The following is a 23,959-nucleotide window of genomic DNA, read 5'->3' as shown; positions in this document are numbered from 1 at the left end:
TTTCTTCAGGTATGTTAGCAACAAGAAAAAAATCAAGGAAAGTGTGGGCCCCTTACTGAATGAGGGAGGCAACCTAGTGACCGAGGATGTAGAAAAAGCTAATATACTCAATGATTTTTTTGCCTCTGTCTTCACGCACAAGGTCAGCTCCCAGACTGCTGCACTGGGCAGCACAGTATGGGGAGAAGGTGACCAGCCCTCTGTGGAGAAAGAAGTGGTTCGGGACTATTTAGAAAAACTGGACGAGCACAAGTCCATGGGGCCGGATGCGCTGCATCCGAGGGTGCTAAAGGAGTTGGCAGATGTGATTGCAGAGCCATTGGCCATTATCTTTGAAAACTCATGGCGATCGGGGGAGGTCCCAGATGACTGGAAAAAGGCTAATGTAGTGCCCATCTTTAAAAAAGGGAAGAAGGAGGATCCAGGGAACTACAGGCCAGTCAGCCTCACCTCAATCCCTGGAAAAATCATGGAGCAGGTCCTCAAGGAAATAATTATGAAACATTTAGAGGAGAGGAAAGTGATCAGGAACAGTCAGCATGGATTCACGAAGGGGAAGTCGTGCCTGACTAACCTAATTGCCTTCTATGATGAGATAACTGGCTCTGTGGATGAGGGGAAAGCAGTGGATGTGTTATTCCTTGACTTTAGCAAAGCTTTTGATACGGTCTCCCACAGTATTCTTGCCGCCAAGTTAAAGAAGTATGGGCTCGATGAATGGACTGTAAGGTGGATAGAAAGCTGGCTAGATCGTCGGGCTCAACGGGTAGTGATCAATGGCTCCATGTCTAGTTGGCAGCCGGTTTCAAGCGGAGTGCCCCAAGGGTCGGTCCTGGGGCCGGTTTTGTTTAATATCTTTATTAATGATCTGGAGGATGGTGTGGACTGCACTCTCAGCAAGTTTGCAGATGACACTAAACTAGGAGGCGTGGTAGATACACTAGAGGGTAGGGATCGGATACAGAGGGACCTAGACAAATTAGAGGATTGGGCCGAAAAAAACCTGATGAGGTTCAACAAGGACAAGTGCAGAGTCCTGCACTTAGGACGGAAGAATCCCATGCACCGCTACAGACTAGGGACCGAATGGCTAGGTAGCAGTTCTGCAGAAAAGGACCTAGGGGTCACAGTGGACGAGAAGCTGGATATGAGTCAACAGTGTGCTCTTGTTGCCAAGAAGGCTAACGGCATTTTGGGCTGTATAAGTAGGGGCATTGCCAGCAGATCGAGGGACGTGATCGTTCCCCTTTATTCGACATTGGTGAGGCCTCATCTGGAATACTGTGTCCAGTTTTGGGCCCCACACTACAAGAAGGATGTGGAAAAATTGGAAAGAGTCCAGCGGAGGGCAACAAAAATGATTAGGGGTCTGGAGCACATGACTTATGAGGAGAGGCTGAGGGAACTGGGATTGTTTAGTCTCCAGAAGAGAAGAATGAGGGGGGATTTGATAGCAGCCTTCAACTACCTGAAGGGGGGTTCCAAAGAGGATGGAGCTCGGCTGTTCTCAGTGGTGGCAGATGACAGAACAAGGAGCAATGGTCTCAAGTTGCAGTGGGGGAGGTCCAGGTTGGATATCAGGAAAAACTATTTCACTAGGAGGGTGGTGAAACACTGGAATGCGTTACCTAGGGAGGTGGTGGAGTCTCCTTCCTTGGAGGTTTTTAAGGCCCGGCTTGACAAAGCCCTGGCTGGGATGATTTAGCTGGGAATTGGTCCTGCTTTGAGCAGGGGGTTGGACTAGATGACCTCTTGAGGTCCCTTCCAACTCTGATATTCTATGATTCTATTCTATGATTCTATGAGTGGATGAGTCCATGCAAACAAGGTCCGCTCCTAGAGTCCTCTTCTCCAGCTCATCACTAGATGTCAGGGGAGAGCTCATTCAGACCCTGCTTACAAATGCATAAACCACAAAGAAAACTAAGAACCAAAGATGAGTTTACAGGGTTGGCAGTTAGAAAAATATATATATATTTACTTCTAAATTTGACCTGGAGTCTTTGAAAGACAAACCTCCATTCATGCATTTTTAGAGTGACTTTTCAGAGCAGCCCTTCAAAGGGGTGCAAATTTCCTGTAGGCCCTATGGGAACTTCATGTTTTTCTTTGCATAGGAGCCTGATATTGGACTGGGCTGCCTAATTTTTGTTATTATAGATATGAGCCTGTTGTGTAACACTTTCAGTATCTAGCCCTTACTTTTAAACTATTTGTCACTACATATTCTTATATCTAGTTGATCTAGGCAATTATTCTGCTTTTGTTTAGGGAAAAAAAGACTCCAATGAGGGAATGTGCCAGCTAAACTGTAGCTTTTATCCTCTATTGTCTTATCCAGCTGAAGGATGAAAGTTAAATACACTCATTTCAGTTATCTTTTGTTTAGTGTAGGAGGCCTATGATTTGTGAGCCCTGAAGACTTCAGTGGCTTACTAAGCATTTGTCACTGTTAAAATAAGCTAATTTGATGAGTGAGCAATTATACAGATTTAAATAAGAATAAATTTAATTAAAAAGGAAATGTACTTTTGATTACATGATTGCATAATACAGAAGCAATTCAAACGAGCCTCACTGATTATTCAGAAATTACAGTTTTTGTTTTATGAAATTAGTTTTCCTCTGCATAATAGTAATTTTTAATTAATCACACATCCAAATAATTGCACGTTAACTTCAGTGTTCAGGAATAACTGTGGAAGAAGCAGGAGTTCTGGAAATACAGAGCCGAATTAGTTGCTGTGGGGTTTCACCCTCAACTATTTGACTTTTAACTCTTGCTAATTCCCTTTTCTGTTTGTTACTTTCTTTCCTAATTCTGAATACTTCTGCTACTTTTTTCCCAGGCTACTTTGTAGCATGATCTATCTTCACAGCAGAGTGTGTGTGTGTGTGTGGGGGGGGGGCGTAAATCTTAACTAAAATTTAAAATTAACTATTAGTATGTCATACTACAAAAAAAGCTAACAGAATGTTAGGAATATAATGTAATATAATGTTAACAGAATGTTAGGAATATAAATCCATGGTATGCCCGTGTCTTGAATGCTGCATGCAGATGTGGTCGTCCCATCTCAAAAACATATCTTGGCATTGGAAAAAGTACAGAAAAGGGCAACAAAAATTATTAGAGGTATAGAACAACTTCCATCTGAGGAGAGATTAATAAAACTGGGACTTTTCAGCTTGGAAAAGAGATGAGTTGGGGAGATATGATACCGTTGGGGAGATATGATGACTGGTGTGGAAAAAGTAAATAAGGAAGTGTTATTTACTCCTTCTCATAACACAAGAAATAAGTGTCACCAAATGAAATTAGTAGGCAGTAGGTTTAAAACAAACAAAAGGAAATATTTCTTCAGACAACACACAATCAACCTGTGGAATGCTTTGCCAGAGAATGTTGTGAAGGCCAAGACTATAACAGGGTTCAAAAAAGAACTAGATAAGTTCATGGAGGATAGGTCCATCAGTGGCTATTAGCCAGGATGGGCAGGGATGGTGTCCCTAGTCTCGGTTTGCCAGAAGCTGGGAATGGGCAACAGGGGATGGATCACTTGATGATTACCTGTTTTGTTCATTCCTTCTGAAGCACCTGACGTTGGCCACTCTCAGAAGACAGGATACTGGGCTAGGTGGACCTTTGATCTGACCCATTCTTATATTTTGACTTTGATATAAGAAGTCTTGTTCATATTAAATCATTTCCCTTAATAAACTATGGATTCCTGGTGGGATTTTCAAAAGCATCTAGGGAACTAACCAGCCAAGTCCCCTTTCAATAGATGTTGGGTGCCTAAGTCCTTTAGCCACTTATTTAAATACCACCCCATTCTATTTATTATGGCCTCAAAATAAGATTTTCAAAGGCATAAAGTCAATAGGACTACCATTTGTGCCTTTGAAAATCTTCCATATTTTTTTGAAAGTGAGCAGTAATATTGGATATCCAATTCAGGACACCTTCAATAGGGTTGCTTTTTCAGAAAATTCTGAGCATCCACCTTCTGAAAATCAGGCCGTGTAGAAGTGAGCACAAATACTCACTGGTCACTATTGAAAATTTAATTCTGTGATTTTTATAGCATTTATCCCAAGCTCTTTTTACCAAGTCAGAATTAGAAATTGCAGTTTGATCTTATTTTTCGGTTAATGAGCATATGCTCTCTATTACAGATTGCTACTGAAGCCATAGAAAATATTCGAACTGTTGTTACTTTGACCCAGGAAAGAAAATTTGAATTTCTGTATGGACAAAATTTGCAAGGACCATATAGGTAATAGATATAAACTTTAAAAAAAATCAAACTTACTTTGTTTTAGAATTGAATGTAAATTTTCACTAATAGACTAAAACAATTTATTCTCTGTTGGTGCATCACAAAATCTCCTATATCAAACCCAGTTTTAACAATATGCAATATCTTTTGCTTCAAACAAACACAAGCCATCGTAACTATAGTTGTTTCTGTTCTTTGATTAAATGAGATTTTTCTTTTTACACCCTCTATGGTATTATTGGTATTTGCTATTGCAGTACCTGGTATGTCCTCATCAATTTTACTTCTCTTGAAACTATGTTCTGGAAATTGAGCATTTCATTTAGCAATTCTTGCAACCAGGATTCCTGTTTTTTGTGTGTCTGTGTGCACTTCTGCATTGTATACTGAGGCAAAGCTCTTATTAAACCCAATGGAATTTTGCATTAGTAAGGACTGAAGGAGCAAGTTCCAAAATTGTATAGTAGTTTCAATAGTAGACCACTGAGCAGTTAAGCTATTTCATCAGCCTAACAATACAGGCAATATAAAGCATCATATCATGTTTGACATAAAAGTTTGGTTGGGGCTCAAGGCAAAACAAAGAAGAGTATATTGCTCTACTGGGATTAGTTTTGCTCCCTGCAGAATTAGGACTTGTTAATAATTTCTTTTTTTGTACAATTTCAAAAATATGTTGTTTAATTAAAGCCTTGAAACTTGTAATCATACCACAGATTGTAAAATAATTTTAACACAATAGTGTTCAGACTCTATAGGGTAGGACAACAATTGCTCCTGTCAGATGTGTTTGGGATCACAGCTATAGTGATTTCTTCCCCTAGCCCCACCTTTTGATTTATTCTTGCAGGCACATGGGATCCTAAAACATACAAGAATACTGTTGTTTTAGGACCCAGTCCTGCAGGAGGTTGGGGAATGACCTCATCCCAAAGTACTGATGTCATAACTATAAAAGGAAGGGTGTAACAGCTGTCCTGTGTACAGTACTATAAAATCCCTCCTGGCCAGAGACTCCAAAATCCTTTTCCCTGTAAAGGGTTAAGAAGCTCAGGTAACCTGGCTGGCATCTGACCCAAAGGACCAATAAGGGGACAAGATACTTTCAAATCTTGGTGGGGGGAAGGCTTTTGTTTGTGCTCTTTGTTTGGGAGTCGTTCGCTTTTGGGACTGAGAGGGACCAGACATCAATCCAGGTTCTCCACATCTTTCTAAACAAGTCTCTCCTATTTCAAAATTGTAAGTAAATAGCCAGGCAAGGCGTCTTAGTTTTACTTCATTTTCTCAACTTGTAAATGTACCTTTTACTAGAGTGTTTATCTTTGTTTGCTATACTTTGAACCTGAGGCTAGAGGGAGGTCCTCTGAGCTCTTTAAGTTTGATTACCCTGTAAAGTTATTTTCCATGCTGATTTTACAGAGATGATTTTTACCTTTTTCTTTAATTAAAAACCTTCTTTTTAAGAACCTGATTGATTTTTCCTTGTTTTAGATCCAAGGGAGTTGGATCTGTAGTCACCAGGAGTTGGTGGGAGGAAGGAGAGGGGATGGTTAATTTCTCCTTGTTTTAAGATTCAAGGGGTTTGGATCTGTATTCACCAGGGAATTGGTGAAAGGTTTCTCAAGGCTACCCAGGGAAGGGAATTAGCTTTTGAGAATGGTGGCAGCGGACCAGAGCTAAGCTGGTAGTTAAGCTTAGAAGTTTTCATGCAGGCCCCCACATTTGTACCCTAAAGTTCAAAGTGGGGATACAGCCTTGACAACTGAGCACTTGCAATTCCTGCTGAAGTCAATGGAAGTGAAGGGCTCTCAGCATCTTCTCAGGAATAAATACTAAAAGTAAAATACAGTTATGTATATGTTACCTGACAATACTTGTTCTTTGTTACAGAAATTCTGTGAAGAAGGCACATATCTTTGGATTTACTTTTGGCCTTACACAAGCAATTATGTATTTTACCCATGCTGGATGTTTTCGGTTTGGTGCCTATCTAGTAGTAAATGGATACATGGACTTTAAAAGTGTGTTTCTGTAAGTGTCTTTTTGCCATTTCTTTTTTGTCCATACAGGGGAAGGTGTTTTATATATGGGGGATAATAACCTTATGAAGGTAAAACCAGGAGGACTAGAAGAACAATAATACATAGACCATTGTTTGTCTACTTGCTGACCTGCAGCACTGGCCTTCATCTTGAATTAGGATCGATAACTTCTGTTATCTTTCCAAGTCGCAATGTTCCTAATAAGCATGTCAACTAGGGCCTTCATTTAATTATATATGAAATGCTGGTAGACGTTGGTATAGCTCTCAATGTGCTTTGTCTCAAATGTTGTGTACTGGCTTTTAAGGAAGGACTAAATAGAAATAGTGGAGGGAGTATTTTGAATTATGGCTAAAGGTACGTCTGTTCCAGCGGGTAGTAATTGATCTATCGGGGATCAATATATCACGTCTCATCTAGACGCAATATATCGATCCCCGAACACGCTCCCGTCGACTCCGGAACTCCACCAGGGCAAGCAGCGGTAGCAGAGTCGACGGGGGAGCCGCGGCCGTCGATCCCGCGCCGTGAGGACCAGAGGTAAGTCGAAATAAGATATGTCGACTTCAGTTACGCTATTCCTGTAGCTGAAGTTGCGTATCTTACATCGACCTCTCCTCCTAGTGTAGACCAGCCCTAATACTTAACATGTTATAATTCTGGCTTCAATAGACAGCCTTTCTGATGTCTGTTAGTGAAGTGCCTACAGGCCCCAAATGAGATTGGAGCCCTATTGTGCTAAATGCTATACATGGCTAGCTAGAGTCTCAATCAGAGAGTTTGTAGTCAAAATAGAAAGACAAAAAAGGCATGTGAGGAAAAGTATTATTGTATCCCTATTTTACAAATGGGGCACTGAGAGCTCATATGGTGTTGATTCTGCAAGTGCCTGCTCTTGGTTGCTGCAGTGCATACCTACATGCAAGATCAGGGTCTGAGTGACTTGGTGTGACAGGGTGGGACTCACCACCACACTACTGTCTCCTGCTGGTCATCTTGCAGATTGGTACGCCAACTCCCAGTGGTGTCTCGCCCACTGTCACTTCTCCTCCTGGACTCGTGTTGATCCAAGGACCACAGCATCCTTTTCAGGACACAGCCTTCTGGCTGTGCCATACTCTGCGCTCCCCCTTTCCGGGGGCCAGTACTGCAATCCAACTGTCCAGCCACTTCCTCAGTGATCAGGGGCGGGGGACCCAGGCCTGCCCACTCCTCCAGGTCCTGGCCCAGGGACACTGTAGATGGCAGCCACGTGCTGTGTCCCCTCCAACTGCTCGGTACATTTCCCTGGGCTACTTCCCCAGCACCTTCTTCACCCTTACCTCAGAGCCTCTGCATGCCAGATTTAGCAGTCAGCCAGGATCTCTCTCTCACTCCCCTGTCCCTGCCCAGCACTTCTCTGTCCAGGGTTCTAGCTTTCTTCCACCTGCAAAACAGTCAGTTCTCCCTCCTTGAGCTCCAGGGAGCAACTGACCCTGCTCTGCCCTGCAGCTTTTCTTATATTTTCTGATTGACTGCCCCTCATAGCGCCCCCCTCCCATTGGCTGCTTTTCACACAGCCTCCCTAGGGCTTCATTAACCCCTTAAAGGCCAATGTGTGTGTGGGGGGGGAATGCCGCATCAGACACCCTCCCCCTTAAGACCAACTGCCCTGGGCAGGGGAATTACCTTCCCTGCTTCCCCCACAGCTGTGCCTGCAGGACATGCCTCTCCTGCCTCAGGTTTTCTACCAGGAGGAGCAACTTGCCATTCTGCTCCATATCTCTGAATTTCCCTCTGCACCTCTGCATTATTTTGTGCTATCTGCAAGGCCTGCTTGGTGGCTTTCAGTTTCTCCCATAACACCTAGCCCTGGCTCTGCAGGCTCTCCCAGCACCATTTCTCCCAAGGTCTGAGTCCCTACCACAGCTTGTCCTGCTTAAGTGTGGGTTCCCTTGTCTGTCTGGGTCCTCTCCGTTCCAGTCATCTTATCCACCATCTCCCTAGCACCTCCTGCTGGGCATGGGAGATTGCTCCATGCCCAGTCATCACCACCACCTGACCTAGCCTGGTGTGACCCACAGTGCCTAGGGCAGCCCTTACTGGAAATGCCAAGGTCAGGACTTGCTGCAAAAGGGAGAGCAGATACCCACCAGGCTTGGGAGTAACACTGAAGTCAAACTCCCCAACCTGTCACCAACTGTGCTTCTGATTCCCTACACTGGTTATCAAGAAGCAAAACAAGAAATCACACAGCCCCCTTAATTGCATTCCAGTTCTCTGGCTCCCAATCAGCACCTAGGTCCAGTGCAGTGAGAAGTTATTTAAACAACTCTGTTCACATATACAAAATGTTCTTCTGATCCCAAAGGGTCAGCCACGTTATCAGGTCAGTATGGGTTTGGATCTTACCCCAAATACCACACTGCTAGCCAATCCTTTAGTGTCTAAAACTAAAGGTTTATTATAAAGAAAAAAGAAAGAACAAGAAGAGAGATGTTAAATGGTAAAACAGTCACATACATACAAAGACTTCAAAGTCCATCAGTTTCCTAGTAGTACTGGTGAGTTTGCTGGCTTGAAAGTCCCACTGGAATACATCCACAGCTTGGATGGGTCATTCAGTCCTTTGTTCAGAGCTTCGTTTGTAGAAAGGTTACTCCAGAGCTAATAAGCAGGAATGAAGACAAGAAGCAGGACTGAAGACAAAATGGAGAAGATGCAGCTGCCTTTTATAGTCTTTTGCCATGCAGCTTGGTTTCCTTTGTTCCAAACACAAGCTGCCCAGCACATGGTCTGGAAGCCTTAGAGTTCTCTCCATAGGCATGCACCTACATGCCTTGCTGAGTCATAAGGTGTATCCCTTGTCTTCTCTCAATGGGTCAGTTATATAGCCGATGTCCCTTGATGGGCTGTCAAACAGGCTAGGCAGTGCTAATGCCAATCTGTCTGGGTGTGTCACCCAGATGCACAGCACAAGTTTGGAACTACAGACATACCATACATATAACTTACAATACAAAGTATCAGAGGAGTAGCCGTGTTAGTCTGAATCTGTAAAAAGCAACAGAGGGTCCTGTGGCACCTTTAAGACTAACAGAAGTATTGGGAGCGACTTGCATCTGAAGAAGTGAGGTTCTTACCCACGAAAGCTTATGCTCCCAATACTTCTGTTAGTCTTAAAGGTGCCACAGGACCCTCTGTTGCTTTTTACAATACAAAGGTGATACAAACACATAAATGAGATTATCATACCTGGCAAATTACAATATTTGTGTAGATACTTTACACAGTATATGTGGCATAACCTATTACAATTTTACAATATTGGTATTCATAATATCCTAAAGTGTCCCGCAAATTCCATAAAGTGTCTCACCTGGTTCCCAGGCACCCTTTTTCTATCCTGCCTTCTCCTAAGGGGGTAATACCTTCTGATACGGCCCTCCTCATGGCACAGATAAGAAATCCTTTGCTTCCCTTTGGTCAGAGGCCTCCCATGGTCCTTCCATTGCTCAGGCCCTTCCCCTGGGCTAGCCTTGACCTTACCACTCCAGTATGGGCACTCCCTCTGCAGGTACCTCTGTTGCCCAGAGGCCCAACATGCCCATCCCCTCCCTGTTTGCTTCACAGGTAGGAATCTCCCGGGCTGTCACTCTTTCCCACTCTCTGCATAAGGCTTCTCTCTCTCCTATCCCAGTAGGGGCAATCTCTCTTAAAGTGTCCCCTCCACCCACAAGTGTAAGACTGTTCTGCTCGGGCTTCTGGCCTCCTGATCTGGGGCCTCGCTTCTTGCCCCAGGCCCTCTGGCCCCTGCTCCCCTCCTGGAGGATCTTGAGCAAATAACGCTGCTCTTCCATCAACTGCCTCAGGCATTCGTGCAAGTGTCTCTGTGCCTTCCACTGTTGCTGCTGGTTCTCCAGGATCTGGCTCATTAGGGCCTGGATCTCCCTTGGTTACTCATCAACCCCCTTCAGTGGAAGCAGCAACTCTGAAGTCCAGCCTGGGAAGGTACACCTGCCTTCCACCAAAAAGGCCTCCACACATGCAGCTCCTTTGACCTAAGTGTCTCTGCTATAGCCTTTCCCACTTCCCTTGTATCAGGGGTGGCTGTCCAACATTATCTTAGTCTCTCACTCAGTCCCCTCCCCTCAGAGGCGACCATGTGCCTGCATTCTCTACCATGTGTGACAGGGTGGGATTCACCATGCTAGCACCTCCTGCTGGTAATCTTGCAGCTCAGCTCTACAGGTCGGTACGCCGACTCCCAGTGGTGTCTCACCCACCATCACTTCTCCTCCTGGACCCTGGTCACTCTAAAAAACATGGCATCCTCTTCAGAACACGGCCCTCCAGCCATGGCATACTTTGCACTCCCTCCTTCTGGGGGCCAGTATTGCAGTCCAACTTTCCAGCCACTTCCTCAATGGCATGGGTGATGGAGGAACCTGGGCCTGCCCATTACTCCAGGTCCCGGCCCCACTGCATCCCCTCCAACCTCTCAGTACATTTCCCTGGGCAACTTCCCCACAACCCCAGCACCTCTTCACCCTTATCTCAGGGCCTCAATATGCCAGTCAGCCAGGAGCTCTCTCTCACTCCTCTGTTCCTGCCCAGCACGGCTCTGTCCAGAGTGCTAGCTTTCTTCCACCTGCACGGCAGCCAGTCCTCCCTCATTGAGCTCCAGGTAACAACTGACCCTCCTCTGCCCTGCAGCTCTTCTTATATGGGCCTTCCAGGCCCTGATTGTCTGTGCCTCATAGCTCCTATTGGCTGCTTTTCAAACAGCCTCCCTAGGGATCCATTAACCCCTCACAGGCCACTGTGGGGTGGACGCCCCATCACACTTGCCAAGTCACACAAGAGATCTGTGGTAGAGCCCTTAATTGAATCCACATCTGTTGGGTGAAATCCAATGGGAGGTTTGCCAGTTATGGCAGCGGGACCAGCATTTTACCCCTGGAGGTGGATTACAATTAATATGTTGTCTTTTTTGACCTACCCAAGATACCTTTTTTAAGTAAGATAATGAATAGCCTTCTTGTGGTTACTACATTGTTGAATTTGGATATAATTTACAATTACATGTTTCCAAAACATCCCTGTACAACTTGTGGCTGGGATAATTGGCTAACTACTGTTGAAAGTTAATCCCTCTTACATACTCAGATACGCCAAATAGCACCAATTATTAATTTTTAATTATTAATCAAATTTATTATGGTAATGCCTAAGGGCCAACCAAGAATGAGGCCCCATTCTTCTAGGCACTGTATGGACACAGTAGCAGACAGTCCTTGCCCTAAAGAGCTTAGTCTAAATAGATAAGACACAGAGGGTGGGGGAAGAGGTAGAACACACAAGCATGTGAACACTGTAATGGCAGCAATGTCATGTGAATTTCACAATTTTTTGCAGGTTGGGAGGGGAAAGTGTGAATTAGGAGGCAATCAGTTAAATGGAAATTAAAGTGAAGGAAGCTGGGGCATTGAAGAGAGAGCACATGAGAGAGGCTGAGTAGGGGAGAAATGGGCAAATCGGGGAAGTTTGGAGTGAAGCTGAGGTGAAGAGACTGTGAGGGAGGACAAGGGTTGGAGCAGACAGCCAATCAGCACAGAGCAGAGAAAGTCCAGTCAAAGCTACTTCAGCTGCTCCTACTGGCTGGAATCTCTGATTGGTTCCTCCCTGCAGAGAGAGAGAGAGAGAGAGACTCTCTCCCCTGCACAGTTTTAGATCCAGGAGCAGCATGGTGGTGGGGCGGGGTCACTCTAGCTTAGCCCCATTGTACTCCCTCACCCATAGGTAGCAATCCATGTTTTAGCTGTTTCTGCAGATGCTCCTTTTGCCTTCTTCCCAATATCCAGAATCTCACGTAAGTCCTTACCTGCCTCCCTGCTGCTAAAATTTGGGATCCTGCCAAAAGTTAGCAATTGTATTAATAAATAAAGGAAACACTGAGGTTGGAACAGAAGCTTTTTTCTCACTTTATTAAAAGTGGATACATTTACTCATGGTACAAGACTACTCATTACAATGATAGTTAACAACTATTATTATTTTTAACTCTAGCCATCCCCTTCCCAATAGTTTACACCCCTTCCTCCACAACCTCATTATTTGATATGTTTTATTTTCTCTCTTGTCTTGTTCTCGCAGGGTATTTTCAGCTATTGTATTTGGTGCAATGGCACTAGGACAGGCCAGTTCATTTACTCCAGACTATGCCAAAGCCAAGATGTCAGCAGCACACCTGTTCATGCTGTTTGAAAGAGACCCCTTAATAGACAGTTACAGTGATGAAGGACTGAAGCCTGTAAGTTGATCATTGTGTTATGGACAATGTCACCTACTACACTAACTAATGTAACTGAGGTTTTCTTTCCCCACTCACAAGTTAAGTGTTTAGATTAACTGATCCTTGGGACCATTAGCATTGTGTTTCATCCAAAAACTATGAGGGCCAAATTCTGCTTCTGCCTGCTCTTTCCTTGCATTTCTTTGTGGAGAGCCCTCTGCCAGGTCCAGTGAAAATGGGAACAATGCTGCAGAAGCAGCCAATTCCTCTTCTGTGCAGGAGGAGCATATCCATGCATGGACCTTGGCAATATAATCAGGCCCTACATTAACATTGTAAAATGTTTTGGGATTCAATTTATATGCAAGATGCTAATAATAAATATTAGTGTACTATAGGAGCTAAGAAGTAGGTGAATCTAGGTGGGCATCACTCAAAGAGGCAGACAGGATGATAGCAGTTCAGTATATTATTTTTATTGTGGTATTGCACACAAATAAAGATGGCAGGACTTTGCTCCAAGGAACTTACCATCTGACTAACACTTCTAATTTTTAAAATAATAACAACAGTCTAAGAAAATGCTGTTAACACTTACCAGGAATCATAAGTTTGACAGTGAGCATTTGGGTGCATATATGGTAATGATAATTGTACAGTAATTTAATTTGAAAAAAAAACCCTCTAAAGCAGGATTGCTTTGGTACACTGGCCAAGAATATCAGAAGTGGCTATTGTTATACGGTGCTTAACTTGAGACTCTCAAAGGGGCTTGATTTACAGAAAGCATTAGACGAAGCTGGCGACGCAAAATTACCATTATTTTTGAAAATTTGGCCTTATGTTAAAACTGGTGTGAAGCAGAACTAGCAGAATCTCTGTCTTCAAAATAAATTTACACCTTGTGTTAATTTTTGAAACGTCACAAAAAGGACCAGATCCTGGCTGTATTGAAGTTAATGGCAAAACTCCCATTGAAATCAATAGGAACAGGATGGTTCTAGTTCTCTGTGCATTGTTTTATGATCTGTCCAAATTCTCCTAAAAATTGATCAGATGTTACCATTTCAATTATAGGATATATTTGGTGGCAACATAGCATTCAAAGAAGTGATGTTTAACTATCCAACTCGACCAGATGTCCAAGTGCTTCAAGGTTTGAATATTAATGTAGAAAAAGGACAGACACTGGCGCTTGTAGGCAGCAGTGGCTGTGGAAAGAGCACTGTTGTTCAATTGCTTGAGAGATTCTATGATCCTCTTAATGGAGAACTGGTAAGTGATTCCTTGTGAGAACCTGGTTAAATGATAATTTACCTATATTATTCTTGTTAATATAATAAAATTTAATAGGTACTTTTGATATTTTTTTATCCTTTGTGAAGATTAAATGGAGGCACTAGTGGATTTTTAGGGTTCTGTGTATAACCATAGTGAAGATAGGCAGAATGCAAAATTTTCCACACTTCTCCTGTCATTTTGAGTTAAGGGAAGTGATTCATGGATGAAAATTGCTACATGGGCCTGATTCAGAACATACTGAAGTCAGTGAAAAGACTTCTACTGAATTCAGTGGGATTTGGATCGGGCCCTATGATGGCTAATTATTATAAAACTATAAAATGTACTAGAAGCAGATACACTTTTATATATTGTACTAATATAAATGCCCCTCCCTCCTGTATCTTAAAACTATGAGCAGCAGAGAAGTATGAGACCTTTGCTCCTTATTTTTAACGTTAAAGACCAAATTTATGCAATTTAAGGTGCATCCAGACATCATAGTGATGAATATTTCCTAAATGCTTACAATAATCTAGGTTTGAAATGTGTGTAAAGTGCATATAAAACCTCCCCATTACATAATTAACATTTAAAAAGCACGTTCATATCAATTTTTATGACATACCAAATGAAGGTTACTTACTTGTGACCAGAGTTCTTCGAGATGAACTCTGCATATTCCCAGTTTTGGGATGCTCTGACTGGATGCAGCCAGGATGGTGGAACCTTCTAGTAACAGTGACAGTTAGGGCACCCCACCCCTCTTTCCCTTGCCCTTAGTGTTTCAGTGTGTCCTGCGAGCATGGTTATGAAAAGGGGAGTGTCACCTGTTGCTGCCTCAGTTCCCTTCAAATACTAAAGCAAAATACTGATTAATCCTAAAAGTAGGAATCTACAGAAGTGGGAAAGGTTGGTGGGGAGTGTGAATACGTAGAATCTATCTTGAAGAACTCCGGTTACAAGTAAATAACCTTCATTTCCTCTTCAAGTGTCCTCTGCATATTCCTGCTCTGGGGATAGTTTGGCAAGCAGTACTGTAAACTGGAAGGAGGGAGTGGAGTCCTAATTAAACAGCAGTTGGCGCATTGCTCTGCCAAATTGTGCACCAGACTTTGTTGCCACATCCAAAGCATAATGTCTTGTAAAAGTGTGAACTGAATTCCACATACCAGCCTTGCATATCTCAATAAAAGGAATATGTTTAGTGAATGCTGCAGTTGTAGCAACCGCTCTAGTAGAATGCAGAACAGGAGGAGAAAGTGAAGCTCCATTATAACACTTCAATACACAGTCTGACCCATCTGGACAGGCAAAGTGCTGAAATGTCCCAACCCTTAAAAGTACCAGCATATGAGTTAAATACATTCTCTCCAAGTAATATAAGACTGTTCTTATCATATCCAAGGAGTGTACTCTAGATTCCCCTTTACTTGTATGAGATTTAGGGGGGAAAATACAGGTAAATTAATACTTTGATTAACATGAAACTCTGAAACCACTCTGAAAGAATTTAGGGTGTGCTCAAAAAACACTTTATCTTTTTGAAAAGTAGTATAACAGGGTTCTGCCATCAATGCATGTAACTCGTTAATTCTTCTAGCAGACGTGAAGGCTACTATACAAGCTGTCTGTCTAGAAAGATGAATAAAAGAACAGCTCATTTGAGGTTCAAATGGGAGGGACATAAGTTGTGCTAAAACTAAGTTTCAATTCCATGGAGGGGCCAACTCTCATACTGGGGGATAGAAATTCAATACACCTCTTAAACAACGTTTCACCAACTTGTGCGAGAAGATGGATTTTCCATTAGCATGAGTATGGAATGCTGCTGTTGCTGCTAAATGGACTTTAATGGAGGAGAAAGACAACCTCCCCCACCCCGGTTTCTAAGTACAAATATTCCAAAACAAGTTGTATGGAAACTGAGACTGGGTCAACATCCCTATCAGTTGCCAGATAACAAATCTTTTCCATTTGTAACTGTAGCTTCTCCTGGTAGATGCTTTTTCAAGCATTAATAAGAACTTGCTGCACCTCAACAGAGCATGATCTTCCTGAATCTGTTGAAGTCCTATTGCCCACGCTGTTAGATGTAATGACTGATGATCTGGGTACAAACCCTGCCCCCTCTGGACAGTAAGTCTGTTGATAGCAGGAGCATCTTGTATTTACCATTGGATAAATGGAGTAACTCCATGTGTCATTGTTGCCACAGCCTGGCTGGAGCAATTAAAATTATCCTGACCAAATCTGTTTTATTTTCTTTTAAAAAAAAAACTTTGAGGATTAGAGGCAATATCCATCAACACCATTCCCCAATGTAAGAAAAATGCATCCATCAACGATAGACTGTTTCTTGAGCCAAAAGAGGGACATTTTATATGGAATCTGGTGGCAAACAAATCTATGTCTGGAAACCCCCAAAGCCTGAAAAAGTTTGGAATAACTGCGTCTTTTACAGACCATCATGCATCTGAGAGGAGTCCCTGTCCAGACAATCCATGATCTCACTGTTCTTCCGCAATATGCAAAGCAATTGGGTAAATGTTATATAGGATGCACCAGTCCCAAAGCTTTATTGCCTTGTTGCCTAGTGGCGACAATCCAGTTCCTCCTTGTTTGTTCAGATAATATACTGTGGACATGTCATCCATAGTCACCTGAATTACTACATCCTGAATCTGCAGAAGAAATGCTTTGAGAGCCAGATGGACGGCCCTGACAAGTAAGAGGCAGGAGTTTGCATGGAGGAAGGGCTTTGAATTGGACAGTATAACCTTCCTTTACTGTGTCAAAAACCCACCTGTCTGATGTGATAGTTGTCCATACATCATAAAATTGGGATAGATGGTCTCCAAAAATACAGATAGGATTTTCTGAAATTGGTTCAAAGCTCTTGATTATCATGTCAAACCTTTGGCTTGACATTTTGCAGGGAGGATGTGGCCGAGGAATTCTTTGTCGTTATCTGGGATTTGTAGGATTTCTTCCTTTCCTATGATTGAGAGGATGCTTGTTGTAGTTGCTGCTATTGTGATAGTATGGCTGTCTCCTTTGATTAAATTAAGATGAAGAGGAAGAAGGTGAAACATATTGCCTATGATATCTGAACACAGGTTTAGATGTTCTCCCTTAGTAGCCCCAGAGATCTAGCTTAGGAGCAAGGCTCTATCTTCTTCAATATCTCATCAGTTTTTGTACTATATAGTCCACCCCCTTCAAAGGGTAAGTCCTATACTGTAGATCTCATTTCCATAGGAAGAGAAGAAGATCATAACCATGAATGCCTACGTAGAGCTATTGCCAATGCCACAGATCTCAGAGTGGTGTCAGATACATCAAATGATGCCCTAAAGGCATTATGGTCACATTTTGACTTTTTTTGATGAAAGTTGATAACTTTTTCTGAATCTCTCAGAGATGTTTGGTGAAGATTGACATGTTCTCCCTCAGTTGAAACTAATACCTGGCCATCACTGCATGACAGTTTGCCACTTGCATGTTGAAGGAAGCAGAAGAAAACAATTTTCTCCCAAGAGAGTTCAACTTTTTCCTTCTTTATCATAAGGAGTAGAGTGTTGAAGACCTGACCTAGGTTTTTGAAGCATTGCTGCTAGAACAAGAGAATTTCTCAGGTGGAATTTGGTAGAACTTGTCAGCCTTTTTTGAAATTGGTTGGCATGATGCTGGATTAGAGACAAAAGGAATTTTTGCTGATGCCAGAGCCCTTCTACATGGGCAATAAAACTATAGACCCAGACCCAGAATGTCAAAAACTGTATGTGCAGCCTCCTTCAAAGCCACCTAAGGTAATTTTAAAGTGGATGCCATTCTGTCCACTAATTTGTGAAAGTGAATTGCATCGCCTGAAGGAGATGATGCTGGTGTTACTCCCACATTGAGATCAGATGAATCACTTTCTGGTTCCATGAAGTCTTGGAATTCATCCTGTGGAGATCCTTCCTGATATTCCTCTTCCAAGAGGATATCCAGTGCCAAAGAAGAGGAATGTTCCCTAGCTCTAGGATCTGAGTGTTCTGACTGAAGATGATCCAACCAGAAAGACAGATTTTCTGTTATGGTATTCATAAATAGAAGTTGGCTAATATGGCCAAGGCATACAAGGAGGCATAGGCCAGTCTTGTCAGTTTCCCAACCTCCTATCATATCACCAGCTTGATACATAGGATATCCACGAGTATTACTTTGAGGAGGAAGACTTTGCATAGGAAATACTTGCGTCTCTGTTATGAGACTTGTATTCGGCTCAACCACCAATTCTGGATCTGACCCCAAAGCAATCAGTGATATAGCTAATGCAGGGATCTGAAAAATGGAAAGTGGCAAGCCAGTTGGAGTCTTAGATGGTGGGCACATTGATTCAGAAGATCCCCCCACGTTGAGTAACTCATCTCAGTCTCTTATCAGGTTAATATTGCAGTAATACCGGATCCATTAAAACATGCATCTGAATGAAATTTGCGCTGTAACCATGTAGCAGGGTCCCCTTTTGTTCTGCCTCTGCTGCAAACTGCAGCCACTGGGAGCTTCAGGCAGCTGTGCAAATGTAAACAAACTGTCTGGTGGCCCGCCAGCAGATTACCCTGATGGGCTGCGTGATTGCCCACTACTGCTCTAGGTGCTTACAAATTGATAGTTACATAATTTGTTCCAGTATCTTTCCAGGTATCAAAGCCTATATCTTACAAGGATGATTATAATCCTGTGTTTGAAGGGAAATGTCTTCAGACTGGCTATTTTTTATAAAGCATCCAGCCCCAAAACACTCACAATCTAAGAGCTTGACTACATGGGAAAGTCTTGCCAGTTATACCAGTAAAATTGTAGCAGTTTAAATTCAGAACTTAACTTATACCTGTAAAACATTGCTTTGTAGACAAGACCTAAAAGTGTGATTTTACTCAATTCTGCATTGTTTGCTTTGTGTATCACTTTATTTATTTTTTATAAATATTTACAACATTAGAAGGAATAAGGCTCAAGGTTAGAAAGCTAGTCTAAGGAACTGGGATTGGAAGCTTGAATTATCTCCTTTGAGATTTCCTTACGAATAAACTGAAGCCACCAAAATCATTGTATAAAGTATTTTGCAAAGAATTGTTGATATTAGCTATAAGAATGGAAAAGTTAATGTAACATTTTTCGTGTAAGCCAAAGCTTTCCTATCTCTGACATTTAAGTATTCTTTCTTTTTAGCTGCTGGATGGCCAAAATGCAAAGGCATTAAATATCCAATGGCTTAGAGCTCAGATTGGTATTGTCTCACAAGAGCCGATCCTGTTTGACTGCAGTATTGCTGAGAATATTGCATATGGAGATAACAGTAGAGAGGTGTCATCTGAAGAGATTGTAAATGCAGCAAGAGCAGCCAACATACATTCCTTCATTGACTCTCTGCCAAATGTAAGTTAAACCTTTTGTTTCTTACTCAAAACGAAGGGTGACTTACAAAGAAAAATAAAAAGGAGTTATGCCCTTTTATGCTCCTCTGGGATGTAAAGGAACCTAAAGGATTTGTTTTTTCCATGCCTTATTACATTAGAAATTCAAGTCTTCTCTACAACATTTTTTCTGGAAGACTCCATAGGCCAGTGGAAAACTAGGTTTATGAAAACAAGCATGTGAAACGTGATTAATTGAGAGAGATAAATGCTTTTAATTAAAGATTGTTTAAAATATTTTAAAGACTAACAGATTTATTTGGGCATAAGCTTTCGTGGGTAAAAACCTCACTTCTTCAGATGCATAGAGTGAAAGTTACAGATGCAGGCATTATATACTGACACGTGGAGAGCAGGGAGTTACTTCGCAAGTGGAGACCCAGTGTTGACAGGGCCAATTCAATCAGGGTGGATGTAGTCCACTCCCAATAATAGATGAGGAGGTGTCAATTCCAGGAGAGGAAAAGCTGCTTCTGTAATGAGCCAGTCACTCCCAGTCCCTATTCAAGCCCAGATTAATGGTGTTAAATTTGCAAATGAATTTTAGTTCTGCTGTTTTTCTTTGAAGTCTGTTTCTGAAGTTTTTTTGTTCAATGATAGTGACTTTTAAATCTGTAATAGAATGACCAGGGAGATTGAAGTGTTCACTTACTGGCTTATGTATGTTACCATTCCTGATGTCCGATTTGTGTCCATTTATTCTTTTGCGGAGGGTCTGTCCGGTTTGGCCAATGTACATGGCAGAGGGGCATTGCTGGCACATGATGGGATGTTCAGGTAGTATATAACATTAGTGGATGTGCAGGTGAATGAGCCCTTGATGGTGTGGCTGATATGGTTGGGTCCTCTGATGGTGTCGCCAGAGTAGATATGGGGACAGAGTAGGCAACGAGGTTTGTTACAGGGATTGGTTCCTGGGTTAGTGTTTCTGTGGTGTGATGTGTAGTTGCTGGTGAGTATTTGCTTCAGGTTGGGGGGTTGTCTGTAAGCGAGGACTGGCCTGCCTCCCAAGGTCTGTGAGAGTGAGGGATCATTTTCCAGGATAGGTTGTAGATCATGCCTACTCTGTCCCCATATCTACTCTGGCGACACCATCAGAGGACCCAACCACATCAGCCACACCATCAAGGGCTCAATCACCTGCACATCCACTAATGTTATATATGCCATCATGTGCCAGCAATGCCCCTCTGCCATGTACATTGGCCAAACCGGACAGACCCTCCGCAAAAGAATAAATGGACACAAATCGGACATCAGGAATGGTAACATACATAAGCCAGTAAGTGAACACTTCAGTCTCCCTGGTCATTCTATTACAGATTTAAAAGTCACTATCATTGAACAAAAAAACTTCAGAAACAGACTTCAAAGAGAAACAGCAGAACTAAAATTCATTTGCAAATTTAACACCATTAATCTGGGCTTGAATAGGGACTGGGAGTGACTGGCTCATTACAGAAGCAGCTTTTCCTCTCCTGGAATTGACACCTCCTCATCTATTATTGGGAGTGGACTACATCCACCCTGATTGAATTGGCCCTGTCAACACTGGGTCTTCACTTGCGAAGTAACTCCCTGCTCTCCATGTGTCAGTATATAATGGCTGCATCTGTAACTTTCACTCTATGCATCTGAAGAAGTGAGGTTTTTACCCACGAAAGCTTATGCCCAAATAAATCTGTTAGTCTTTAAGGTGCCACCAGACTCCTTGTTGTTTTTGTAAATACAGACTAACACGGCTACCCCCGGATACTTAAAATATTTTGTTTGTTTGTTTTGTTAGCCCCTTGTTATCTAAAACACTTGGTAGAAATTATTTTTGTTAAAGGTTCAGGTAAGAGCTGAGAACATTGCCAGACTGAATCATCCAGCAAATCATATGCAATCCTTACAGTGTAACAAACAAAAGCTAGTGCAGGCTTTGAGGGAGCACCAATCAGTTCATTAGTAAACTGTATGCGTATTTTAAAAACTAACATTTTTGGATGCCCCAAGTCAGATGTGACTGTCAATTAGATATGTACATAATTTAGATTAAAACCATAACATTCTCTTTTTTAAGTTATGATATTCCCTTCAAAGTGAACTCACGAGGGGAAAGATGGTCCAGTGGTTAGGATGCTAGCCTAGGACTTGGGAGACAATAAAGGGGTAGTTCAATTCCTTGACTTGCCACAGACTCCTGTGTGAGCCTCTCAGTTCCCATCTGTAAAATGGGAATAATACACTTTCCTACCTCACAGGAGTGTTGTGAGGATAAATACATTAAAGATTGGGATGTTCAGGTAGTATGGTAATGGAGGTCATATAAGCACCTAAGATGGACAGATGTTTTTGGTCTTCAATAATTGTGGTCATCTGCTTTCAAAGAACTGCTGAAATAAAATAGCCAAGAGTAGAAAGCACATGCTTTATTGGACTCTGTGATTTAAGTCCAAACCCAGGCTAAATTGCTGGTTGGATGCACCTTCTAAACTTGTGTTTATTGTATTTAGAAATATAATACCCGTGTGGGAGACAAAGGAACTCAGCTCTCGGGTGGTCAGAAGCAGCGTATTGCTATTGCTCGAGCTCTTGTACGTCATCCTCAAGTTCTGCTACTGGACGAAGCCACATCTGCTCTAGATACAGAAAGTGAAAAGGTATCTTGTTTTTGTACACAGGGGGAATCTAAAACCATGGCTGTTAATACAACAATTGTGATTACCACTTTGATTTCCATAAATGCCTGTAAAAGTCCAAAGTCTGAAAATCTAGAACTTTTCTACAAATGAGATGCATATATACTGAGGCATTATCTCATTTGTATAAATGACAGCAACTGTCTAAATCTAGATTACCCAAATCCAAATATCTTACTACGAAACTGTCTTCAGTTACTTTTCTATTGCCTACTGATGTCAGAAGAATGCAAAAGGCTAGATCCCCCTTCTTCTTCTTTCTCCCCCGTAAACACACTTGGCTAAATCTCCCTCTCCCCAGGGACTCTGGCATGTCTAGGCCCTCACTCCAGTTAGGGCAGGCTTTCTGCAACAGAGACCCCATCTACAGCAACACTCTGATCAGCACACAACTCTCCTCCAATCATACAGCTGGGCCCTAGAGCTTCATCCCCAACTCTTCTCCCCTATAGAAGAATAGCTAGAGTGACACATTACACTGGGTGTATCTCTATGGCAGTAGGATAGTTGGAGGCAGTACTGTAAAAAACATCTTTATGGTTGGAGTCCTCCAGGATTCTAACCATAGAGTAGTAGGTCTCAGAATTGAGATAGCAGGTTCAAACAGCTGCTCTGGATCTTGGGGCGGATACAAGAAATCAGGAGTCTCCTGTGTGATCTGGGAGACTTGGCAGCTCTGAGAAATATTTCTGGGAAACATATTCTCCAATTTTAAGTCTTGGTTTAGTCAATTTTATTTTTTACTGTACTCTTTGCTTCCCCCTTCCTTCCTCCCCTCCCCCACATGGTCATTTCTGCAAGGAAAGAATCTCATGGCTTTTTGTTTGCTTTCTTCTTTTTGTGCCTTTAGGGTGCACTTGGGTGACATTTTCAAGCTTTTCCCTGCAACCATGACAGCCAGAGACTTGCTTCCTTTTTAAAAATGGAAGCTGAGATCCTCACTTTTCTCCAGGAGCTGGGGCTTTAAGAAAAATACTTATCACAAGACATGCCATAAAGTTATTAAATTTGGCAACACTGGTTCAGTGATTTTTGACGACTTGCTGTTGACAATACTGATATGTGGCCCACTGCTGTCAAAACAGGTTTCTCTGTAGTTTTAAAGTGAACTTAGTGCTCATGAAATACCTTAGAATGACTTCCTTACAACTGCGGCAATACAAGCATTCCACCACTATTTAAAACTGGCCTAAAAGGAACCAGCTCTGTGCCTGTACAATACTTGGTCTTTCTGCTGAGATTGCCAACCAGGTTGCCAGCTGTGATGATTTTGGTGATGTGGACACAGGTCTTTAGCAATTCTCCTGAGATGTTTACCACTTTAGCTCAAATAGGTATCCAACCATTTATCAATATTAAGAGCTCTCACTCATCGTGAACACAAGCTAGATTTAAAACAGGAAGCTAGACATTCATCCCATTACTGTTCCCTGGAGCCATTCAGCCTCATCTCTCTCACTGGTAATTTATAATTTAAATTAAAAGATATCAGATCAGATACCTCACTTACTAACAGCTGGAAGGGGTTTCTATGCATTACTTGACAAATGTATCTTCTGCTTTGGTAATTGAATAGGTTGTCCAAGAAGCACTGGATAAAGCAAGACAAGGTCGCACCTGTATTGTAATAGCTCATCGCCTGTCCACTGTGCAGAATGCTGACAAGATAGTGGTAATCCAGAATGGAAGGGTCGTAGAACAAGGAACACATCAGCAACTCTTGGCTGAAAAAGGCATCTACTATTCTCTAGTTAATGTTCAAGCTGGACCATGAAACGTGAATTAAAAGCAGTGCCAAATTTCTGAAGTGTTATTGTGCAATTGTTTTAATACTTTGCAAAAGACAGTATTAGCAATCAGTCTTAGTACCTTTGTTTTTAGGAAACCCTGTAAAGAGAAGAAGTCCTGTTAAACCCTGGAAAGCCAAGAA

At 42.3% G+C, this 23,959-nt stretch overlaps 1 protein-coding gene across 3 annotated transcripts in view; it reads left to right on the top strand.

The window, feature by feature from the left end:
- ABCB1 (ATP binding cassette subfamily B member 1) overlaps positions 1–23,832 on the top strand; it is a 100,160-nt gene extending 76,328 nt beyond the window's left edge. For 2 of the 3 annotated variants that reach the window (XM_065586947.1, XM_065586946.1), the window contains exons 22-29: positions 4,180–4,280; positions 6,174–6,314; positions 6,746–6,865; positions 12,461–12,617; positions 13,677–13,874; positions 19,101–19,307; positions 21,844–21,990; positions 23,606–23,832. In XM_065586947.1, coding sequence (XP_065443019.1) covers positions 4,180–4,280; positions 6,174–6,314; positions 6,746–6,865; positions 12,461–12,617; positions 13,677–13,874; positions 19,101–19,307; positions 21,844–21,990; positions 23,606–23,803 — 1,269 coding nt within the window. In that variant the 3' untranslated portion in view covers positions 23,804–23,832. The remainder of the gene's footprint in view (positions 1–4,179; positions 4,281–6,173; positions 6,315–6,745; positions 6,866–12,460; positions 12,618–13,676; positions 13,875–19,100; positions 19,308–21,843; positions 21,991–23,605) is intronic. The other variant, XM_005282428.4, reaches the window with a different exon arrangement.
- The last annotated feature ends 127 nt before the right edge of the window (positions 23,833–23,959 follow it).

This window comes from Chrysemys picta, chromosome 2, assembly GCF_011386835.1.
Source record: "Chrysemys picta bellii isolate R12L10 chromosome 2, ASM1138683v2, whole genome shotgun sequence".
Lineage (NCBI taxonomy): Eukaryota > Metazoa > Chordata > Testudines > Emydidae > Chrysemys > Chrysemys picta.
The sequence above is the reverse complement of the archived record's forward strand: the minus strand, read 5'-3'. Positions and strand labels throughout refer to the sequence as shown.